The sequence below is a fragment of the Maniola jurtina genome, chromosome 4 (assembly GCF_905333055.1).
Source record: "Maniola jurtina chromosome 4, ilManJurt1.1, whole genome shotgun sequence".
NCBI classification, from domain to species: domain Eukaryota; kingdom Metazoa; phylum Arthropoda; class Insecta; order Lepidoptera; family Nymphalidae; genus Maniola; species Maniola jurtina.
Window position 1 is genome coordinate 9,134,349 of NC_060032.1, and position 9,895 is coordinate 9,144,243.

General features: G+C 36.3%; 2 protein-coding genes across 6 annotated transcripts; both read left to right on the forward strand.

Annotated features, from left to right (window-relative positions):
• The first annotated feature begins 41 nt into the window (after positions 1-41).
• On the forward strand, positions 42-1,019 carry LOC123864495 (small integral membrane protein 8). Of its 3 annotated transcripts, none has more exons than XM_045904978.1 (3): positions 42-254; positions 336-510; positions 744-1,019. In XM_045904978.1, exons 2-3 carry the CDS (start codon positions 388-390, stop codon positions 897-899), a joined length of 279 nt encoding a protein of 92 aa, XP_045760934.1. In that variant the 5' UTR covers positions 42-254; positions 336-387; the 3' UTR covers positions 900-1,019. The 3 variants fall into 3 exon arrangements, with proteins under 3 accessions (XP_045760934.1, XP_045760933.1, XP_045760936.1); XM_045904977.1 differs by having other exon boundaries at positions 42-221; XM_045904980.1 differs by having other exon boundaries at positions 51-124.
• A 1,244-nt stretch (positions 1,020-2,263) lies between these two features.
• Positions 2,264-9,630, forward strand: LOC123864466 (rab-like protein 6). 3 transcript variants are annotated; one of them, XM_045904929.1, is made up of 11 exons: positions 2,264-2,521; positions 2,699-2,800; positions 3,131-3,321; positions 3,584-3,730; positions 4,782-4,956; positions 5,415-5,570; positions 5,831-5,979; positions 6,154-6,309; positions 6,896-7,176; positions 7,373-7,413; positions 7,836-9,630. In XM_045904929.1, the coding sequence occupies exons 1-11, from the start codon at positions 2,447-2,449 to the stop codon at positions 8,025-8,027; spliced, it is 1,665 nt and encodes a 554-aa protein (XP_045760885.1). In that variant the 5' UTR covers positions 2,264-2,446; the 3' UTR covers positions 8,028-9,630. The 3 variants fall into 3 exon arrangements, with proteins under 3 accessions (XP_045760885.1, XP_045760884.1, XP_045760886.1); XM_045904928.1 differs by having other exon boundaries at positions 2,265-2,521; positions 2,646-2,800; positions 7,836-9,629; XM_045904930.1 differs by lacking the exon at positions 2,264-2,521 and adding an exon at positions 2,565-2,618.
• The last annotated feature ends 265 nt before the right edge of the window (positions 9,631-9,895 follow it).

Genomic DNA, 9,895 nt, shown 5'->3' on the forward strand with positions numbered 1-9,895 from the left:
GGTTACATACTCTTTGATTGTGATTTTATACCAAACCAATGTACTCTGTGATTGTTAAGAGGTTAGGTATGGTTAGGTAAATCAGAAAGAAAGAGTTATGTTTTTTATAATGTGATATTTTTAGGTACAAACATTGGATAATAAGCTTAAATCTCCCTAGAGTAAATAATATTAATATTATGTTCTTTGACTTCCTCGGCTTATATAAATTATAAACAAAAGTAAGAACTAAGATGAAAGATTGGGATAACTATGTATTTTGTTTTCAATTTAGTGTGACGTTCTTAGTTATCCTATTTTATTGATAAATAATAATAAAAGTGATTTCGTTTAAGATATTTAAACCATAAAAAGTAAAAACCTAGAGTACCCTAGAGTATACTGAAAATGTCTAGCAATAATAGCAAAAAAACTAGTAGTAAAGGCAACGAAAAACCTGGTGATGGAATCCGCTCAATGAGATCAACTACAGCATTTAGAGTGGTCAACTTTGAATTATACGCAAAACCGGTGTGTAAATAATTTTTCTTCTAAGTTTGACCATACTCGGACAGTTTGAAGCAGAAAATTAGTCTTGAAAGCTTTACGTGACTGCAATATTGAATTATATTAGTAATAACAGACTGTCAGGATAGTCCATGTAGTTTGTTCAAAGATCAACTGCTTCAACTGAACGTGTATGGAATTCTTATAGTATTTATAACATAATTTATTATTAAACATTTTACTCAATATTTTTTCAGAATATTGTGATAATGAGCATCGGCCTCACATGTTTTGGTATTGCATTGGGATATATTGCTTACATGAGACAGAAATATGAATCGATGGGCTATTATTCAGCTATAGATAAGGATGGAAAAGAAATATTTGAAAAGAAGAAATCAAAATGGGACTAAAATGATTTCACCTACTTCATACTAGTCCTAAGTAGTTCTGTTATTACTTCTTGTCTTACAAATTGTAAATATTTATATTAAATTATTCTTATTTGTTGAATATTAATTATTACCATAACAGATTTTTTTTCATTTAATGAAGTGAAATTCCTGATATTGTGTTCCATTACGAAGGGTAGTAACGGGACCCTATTACTAAGCCTCTGCTGTCCATCAGTCTTGCTGTCAGTGAGCTGTATCGGTCGCGAGGTGATACCGCAGTGTCATCATCATGAAGAGGGTCGGGGCTCTGCACAGCACACTCGAAGTGCCCTGCCTGGGAACATGAGCGCCGCATCTTGAACAGCTACGTAGCGAGAGACCTCTCGCCACCTGCTGCCATAGTGATAATGTTGGAGAAGGACAGTGCAACATGGAGGTCAGTGGTCTCCTTCTGTGAAACAGTAATGTTCATGAACTAGGATGAACCCAATGAGTGTCGCACAAAAGGCACTGGCGCATGTCAGTGTGAGTTCCCGGAGCTTCTTAATATGCGCTGAGAATGACTCCCGGATGGATTTTAAAATTCTTATTATTTGTTATTATAGCGGCAATAGTTATATTTGAAAATCTTATTATTTGTTATTATATGCGGCAGTAGTTATACACATTTTGTGATCAACTCCGACCTATTACAGTTCATGCCTGTTCAGCCATCTGACTTGACGGCGGAGTCTTAGTAATAGAGTCCAGTAGTAACCCCTCGGGTACTGCATGGGTACGGAGCCCTAAAAGATTGAGCCATATCTGAGCTACGTTCAAAAGACTAGAACTCGGAGTCGGAAAGGCAATTTAAAAAATGTGTTACTCAATTTTTTTTTAACTTGTTTTACGGCTCTGGGTTCTAAGTACTAGCTCTTTTGACCCTGTGTCAACGTTGACACTTGAATGACATTGACAGTTTGGCGTATTTATAGAACAAAGACTGCCAGTAAATAAAATCTTCTCAAGTTTAGGGAATATATTGAAAATCGAGTAAGTTTTATATTATAATTTTAACTGAAAGAGAAATTGGGAAAGCCATCCCTGTTTCCGTACCAAAATAGAATAATAAAAAGCACCGAGGCCATGGACTTGCAACCTATCATGTTTACCTGCTCATAAACTCAATTAAGCAATAGCTAAATATAGCTACAAGAGGCAGACACACATTTATGATACATCTTTAGTCAGGAAATCTCGTGATGTTTATGTGTATAGAATGGCTTGAATATTAAAAAAAAAATAGTGAATTTCAGATTATTTACTTAGCAACACCACATACAGCGTTTATATGTGGCGGCGTTAGTTTCGATTTTTGCCACGCGTCAAAAGATCCTTGTCGGCTGTCGCACTGACTCAAGCTGTCATCGATTCGGTCCTTCACTTTCAAAAATTCTTTCAGTAATTTGAATCGACTTTTACGACTTTGAATTCGAATGAATTGAAATTTATATTTTTGTTGTTACATGATTTGTTTTAACTAGCAAAAATGTTTTCTGCATTAAAGAAATTAACAAGAAGCGGAGATGATCGATGCACAGCTCCAATGCCAATGTCGTCGTCTTTGCAGAAAAAGTTTTCTAGAGGCGTACATTTCAATAGTAAATATTCAAATTATGTTCTTGTACTTTTAATCATATCCCTGTTAATAAGCTTTATATGCTAATAGTATTGAAGGATCCTTATTATTTCTTCCAAGTAACATATGGGTTCTCTATCTTTTAGTGAAGATATTAATCAAAGGAGACAGAAATGTTGGCAAGTCATGTCTGTTACAGCGTCTACAAGGAGGAGCATTTACTGAGGAGTATGTGCCCACTGAACAAATACAAGTTGCACCAATACATTGGGCATACAAAAACACAGATTTTATTGTGAAAGTAAGAAGAGTTTACTGTTTATATACTTATGAACAAATTAAGTAGTTATATGTAAGTTTTGCTTTTACTGGCTAACTTTATTTTTGAGAGGTAGTCTTAATGATCCATTGAGCTTAACTGAGAACCCTGAGGACCTTACTAATCTTTTGAGGCCATTTATATATGCAGGAAAAAGCAAGCAAGCAAAACAGATCAATACCACTCAGCATCACACAATGACACCAAAACAATATGCACATTTCCTGCAATACTAGAGTGTTGATTCAACAATGCACAATGGCTAAGAATTCTTGCCAATTATTTGTATTAAACTCATGAAAATTATTATAGGTAGAAGTATGGGAGGTAGTAGACAAAGGCCGCACAAAAAAGAAGCCACTTCATGGATTAAAACTAGAAAATCAGTCAGCACCTACAGTGCCTGAGGAGGAATCTGAAATTCCAGTTTTAGATGCAACATTTTTAGATGTATATAAAAATGCGACTGGTGTCATTCTGATGATGGATATTACTAAGCCATGGTAAGTAAATTGACATTGTCTATGATAAATTAATGATTTGGAAGCATTTATTATCCTGAGAAAACCCCTACCATTATGTGAATAAAGTACAGAGGTCACAACTTTGTATTCATATATAGACATAGCATAAGAGATGTGCATTGTCCTATATGAAATTAATAAATTTTGATTTTGAAGATCAGCGAAGAATGTGTACACATATATAAAGTGTACACTGTATTTACATAACATACATATACAATGTAAATTAATATATTTTTAGGACTTTTGAGTATGTAGTGAAAGAATTGAGTCATATCCCAGCTGACCTGCCAGTGGTGATCCTAGGCAACCACTGTGACATGCAACACCATAGGCAGGTGCACTCGCACCACATTGATCAGGCCTTATATCATGCTAGGACTACTAGGTGTGTATAATTTAAGGGCTTCTAAGATGTTCAAGCATGTAGATTTTTGCTGGAGTCAAGCATTTACGTGCTTGAAGGCGATTAAAATGATTTTATATTTTTGCTTGACACAATGTTTGAACATTATTCGAGATATGAGTGTCATTTGCTGGCTCAAGCTGCCTGCCCGGCGCATCAAGCTGCTCGATCAAGCAATACAAAACTACATGCTTGACTGTCTCGAAAGCCCTTTGTATCTTCTTTTGCATGGTGATATTGATGTGGCTCATTACTCAACTAAGGGTAGTGTTTAACAATACCCTTAGTGTGTGTGTGTTTTTTTTTTTTAATTATATAGACTAGCGCTTGGCTGCAATCAGACCTGCTAGCAAGTGATGATGCAGTCTAAGATGGAGCGCGCTTGCCTAGAAGTTAGCTATTCACTCTTGACTTGAAAATACCCATATTATAGGTGGAAGGGAAAACTGACGCCGGAAGGGTGTTCCATATCCTAGCGGTGTGTGTGTGTGTGTGTGTGTATGTGTGTAATGTGTGTGGGTGCTTTTAGTTCATCATATAAGCCAAGCTACTCATTAGATTTTTATGATTGTGGCTTTGTTGGTACTTGGTGGCTGTTTCGGCCCTTTGTTTTTGTTAAACTTCAATAGAACATGACAAGTGCTCCCAAATTCCACCTAATAATTTATAAGATGTAAGATTAAAGATTAACGATTGAATTATAATTCAATTCAATTCAATGATTTATTCAATAAAATGTAGGTACAATATGTTGAAATAATGTCTGATGAGCCTTATACATTTTACCACTATAACTGGATTAACATTTTTGAGAAACATATTTCAATTCAACTTTGTTTTGTGGCTCGGAGTTGCACCAGATGGGCGTGATTTACTTAGCCAATGATGTGGAATTGAAGAGACACGAGAATGCTGGGAATTTCGATTAGCTTTTAGAAAGTGTAAAGTGTAACCCACATAGAATAAAATATGACTAAATTGCGAATTTGACATGCCATAATCGTACCCATCTTAGTTACTTTTTCTATTAAAGGACAGCCCCAATCCGTTATGCAGAATCTTCCATGAGGAATGGATTTGGTTTGAGATTACTACACAAGTTTCTCAGTGTCCCATTCCTAAGACTACAAAAAAGTAGTTTGTTGGAACAACTGCAAAGAAACCAAATAGATATGGAGGAGATCGAAAAGGAACTTGATGATTTTCAGGTATTTATGGAATCTTATTATCTAAAATACATTTTCATTAATTATTTGCTTGACTGTGAAAATGTATGATGTAACCTAATGATAGGTATGCATAATCATGCAGTTTTTACGACAAAGTCTTTTTAAGTCTTGAGTCTGGCATTTAAAAAATTATAATTTAATACTGTACCTTCATCAGCATAAAAATGTGGCAACTACAATATTCCAATGGATGGGAATTGAATTTATGATGTGTCAGATTTATATTGTAAAGTTGCACACTGCAGTTGCATTCAGCACTGTTCTTTTTTTGAAAATTGTCCACACTGAGACCACGGCCAACCTTCGCACTGGCCCTGGGCCTGTAGTGAATTTTAGCTCACATTTACACTTTTATGTTATCACAATTCACAGGGATGTTTCATTAATCATTACTTTCATTCATTTACATACTTTATTTAGTAGATGTGTCTTGTTAGAGTTCAGAGGAGTCTCAATACAACCTGTTTGTGGACCGCTTGGCCAACAAGCGCCGCCAAAGCGCGGAGCCGGAGCCGCGCCTCAACACCGACCGCGCGCCGAGCATCGTGCTAGGCGCCGGCAAGCCTATCATACCGCCCAATGTTAACCCACTCGTGAGTATAGAGATGCCTCAATAAAAACCTGTTCGTGGACCGCTTGACCACTTTTTTAGGATTGCATAGTCCTTTTCGCTTTACAGTAAGACAGTTTTTATGAGCATTTTGTGAGTTTTGATCAAACATGGTTTGTACAGAGCGTGCAACGAATTTTCTTTTCTCCTAACATTTTCCTTGTCGTTCGTACAAAGAGAGATAAAGAGGGCAGAACATATCGTGAAAGTGCAACAAATAAAAACAAAAACATTTTCTTACAGCTAGCACAGTCTCTGAACCCTGGTTCCGTCAAACCCCAAAATATTGAATATTCTCAAGTAAAACAAACTCAGTATGTGAGCCCTGACTTAATAAAGACTAAACCGCCGGTCAGTATGGAAATGACGCCTTCGAAACTACCACAAGACAGGTACTTAATTTTATAGTTTTAAATAGTACTGTGAGATTATTTAAATAGTTTTTACAACAGACTAAAATATTGTATCAAGAGTTGATATTATACAAACATCTTTACAGAGTGAGCCATGACCAGAAGCTGTATGGTGCTACTGAAATTTTATACAGTGATATATTTATTTTCTAGCATTCCAAGCACGCCATCTGGGACTAACGTGTCAGTGTCAGGCTCTTCAGGCGCCTTGGACGAGTTTTATGCGGGTACTCTCGACAGCAGCTTCTTGGAAGACCTCGGTCCAATACCCAATACCAATCAGGAGATGAACAGCTATGAGAGTGATAGGTACGTAAACGTACGCCAATTAAATGTAATCAGCTTCTTTCTTTCTTCTCTCTGGGCTGGTTTCCGCACTTAAACGTTTCCGTCTGTTATGCGTGCATTGTCCCTCCCCGCCGAAGTGTATAATCAGCTTATATATGCCCACCCATTGCAAGGTCGAGTCAGCGAGCGTAATCGCGCCTTAAGTGTAGGTAATACACACATGTGACGCCAAACTTCTTGATCGGTCTGAAACTGCATCGGCTGCGTGTTTGTCCATGTATAATAAAGACGACAGCATCCCGCTGACACCTTTAACTTCATCTTACGCGAAACTTACAACCTCAGTGATCAAGAAGTTTGGTGTCACCGTATTGAACTTCAATAAATCAACAGCCAAGAAACCTAATTACTTATGTGTTCAATCTGATGATTGAGTTGAAACTTTGTAAAGTTATTGTTAGCATTTACAGGTTTCTGATTCTGACAATACCATCAACATATGTAATAGGCAGAGTGCAAGAGCCATGGCAAACACATGCTATGCATTAGCTGGTATTTTATAAATATGAAATAGTAATACAAGCTTTAAAAAAACTTTATTTTGTAGTGACGAAGATACAATGAATCCTAAAGTGATAGTGGACGAAGATGACCTCGATGTAGATGGCAGCCCACCGTGTAGACCTACCACAGAGGGGCTAGGGGCAGAGGTCACACGGTCAAAAGACGATACACTATCAAACATGTTCACAAAGCAAGCAGCAATAAGCAAGGACCTTGAAGAGTGTAGTGACGGTTTATCTATACTGCATAGTGATCAAAATATTCACATACACTCCGATTATCCACTTTGGGCTGGAGATTCTAGCATTAGGAGATCTCCAGAAGGTAAATTTAATACATTTTATATTACTAACCAGATGATGCCCACAACTTCATTTGCGTGGATTTAGGTTTTTAAAAATCCCATTTGAAATTTTGTGGGATGAAAAGTAGCCTACTTCATACTCCAAGTCTTATATCGTATTTGTAATAAATGTGTATAGTTTAGTACGGGAATATTCTATGTGTTTATTTCTTTTAGGTGGTGAAGATCCTGACAATGCTAAGGAACCTGATACAAAGGTAATTTTAAAAGATGAAGTGATTAAACATAGGCAGGAATTAATAATAAATCAATCTATCCATAAATTTGTCTATAAGTTAATAAGCGACGTTGTTAATAACAAAAAGACCATACAATTTGAAAAATAACAACATGGTTAAAATAATCTATAGACAAATTACAGTTAGGATTGATATTTATTAATTTCGCCTGTGAGGCTAATGTGTCAAAATCTTATCCTTAAAGTTAAGTCTCCACACTAGCAATAAAACTTGCATAAGTTAAAGTTTTATTGCTAGTGGATGAAACATGTTTTGGGAAAAAAAGTTATTCTTAGCAATGGTGATCTACGTTTTATTTTACTTCAAAGTTTTAGAATCATGTATAATTTTCAGGGTTTGTAATAATTTATCAAGTTTGGTTATCCACCTTCATGTTACAGGTAGAAAAGAAACAGAAAAAGAAGAAATCTAAAGATAAGGACAAAGGTGATTATAGTGACAAATCAGATAGGACGGAGAAGAAGCACAAGCATAAAAAGTCCAAAGGCGAAAAGCGACCGAATCCTCAACAAGATTTACTTGCACCATCTGTTGCGACCGAATTCAACTATGAAGAATATGACAGTATTTAGTGATTATTAATTAAACGATGCATAATATGAATAATAAACTTAGGACAACGGAAATATTATCTTTAGTGAGGTGACGTGGTTAAAAGCTCCTTGTTCCCGTTACGGAAATCCGGCCGACTGGGACAACATGCATACAAGATTTTCATCCATCGTTGTTGCCTTTAAATCTGTTGGCCCAGAACAAAATCTGATTGCCAAGAATCCTCGCAGTCTTGCCTATGCTACTCACTTGTAAAGAGGCCTAAAGCTTGCAAGGACATCCTAAATGAAACAGTGTGATACCTGAATGGAGTGAAGAGGGGAGGTGGTAAGTGACATAGTAAAACAAAGGTAGAGTAGGTGAAGCTGAGTGAAGGGACGACGAAGCGAGTCGAGACGGGGCTTAGAAGATTTCGACCTCCCTAAGAAAAATCAAAACGGGCATAACTATTTTTAATTTTATTTCACTAAGTATATCAAACGAGGACAGAGTACAAGGACAACAGGAAGAATTTTGAATTATTTGATTCAAGTGGCGCCGTCCCCTTCAAACGAACACAGCTAACAGGGATAACGGGCATACATTCCTTTTAATAATATTAATGATACCTACTTTTAAGGTTCAAGAGCGGCTGCGGTGCAACCCTTTGTTCTCTGTAATTAGTAATAATTGTGTAAGTAATTCTGGTGATCAGTTCTGTTGACAGAACTACTGGGAATTTTTTCTCTTTGTAAATAATATAAAAAAGCACTTCCTACTTTGTCGTGCACACTTGACCCACATATGTAAGGTACGTTTATGCTAGATGACGTTTTCTAAGATTCTGACATACTGCCGTCGTCGGATCTAGGAACATACCGGTCTTGCATGAATTATGCGAACATCTAGACAGCAGATCGATTGTAAAATGCAAGCATACGATTTGTATTAGGGGATAGTTTTTCAAATAAAACAGTGTCAACCTAGATGTCATATTATGCGTTGCGTACATGCGTTTATCTTTGCCTTTGTTCCACTTTATGATGCCCGAAACTTCATCGGTCAAACGTTCACATGGGTAGCGAGACTAGTCTACTGACTTGTCTATCAGCATGCTATAGAAAGACTGCTCGAAATTTTGAGGGATAACGTGACCGAAACGACAAGATTCGCCGAAGCCAAAAAACTAAGTCACAGACAGCTCTCAAGGCTAGCAATGGGCTGGTAATGTGTGTCGGGCAACCGATGTATGTTGGAGTGCTTTTGTTTGGAGCCTTTTGTGGGCTGCCTTCTCCAGGAGGTTTCTCCATCAATCTGTCGTTTGCGTTTGGTTTCTAATGATAACCTTGCATCTAAACCTACCCTCGGTAAAAACAAGTCTTGATGAGGTCTGAGAAAGATTGCATACTTGCAATTTAGTTGTGCTTCATCATCTGCATCAAGCTAATGAACTTACTACTTGTTAACTTACTGTTTGTCACTTACGAATTAATATCATTCGTAAGTAACAACTAGACAATTCACCTGTAAGTTTGTTTTCCAAGAGAAAGATAAAAATATTATTGTAAGATAATTATAGCATTAGAATAATATTATAACTATTGTATATTGATGTGCATATGAAATTTTAAAAAGCTTGTTATACTGTTATATACTCGTATATTTTTATTGTGGTTATGCGTTTGAAAAAATACATTTTTACTGCATCATACGTAGTTTTGTTTTTGTCTATGCCTTTTAAATTGAACAGGTAACGAATTAAAATAATAAAACGTTGCGAATATTTGTTTTAAAAAAGAAACAAAATAATACTTAATATAATGTGATGAAAGTTTTAAATTAATGGTTCCAATGTTCCATTCTCTTAAAATTGTCATGGCTGCCATGTTGCTTTTTCAATGACGTCAAA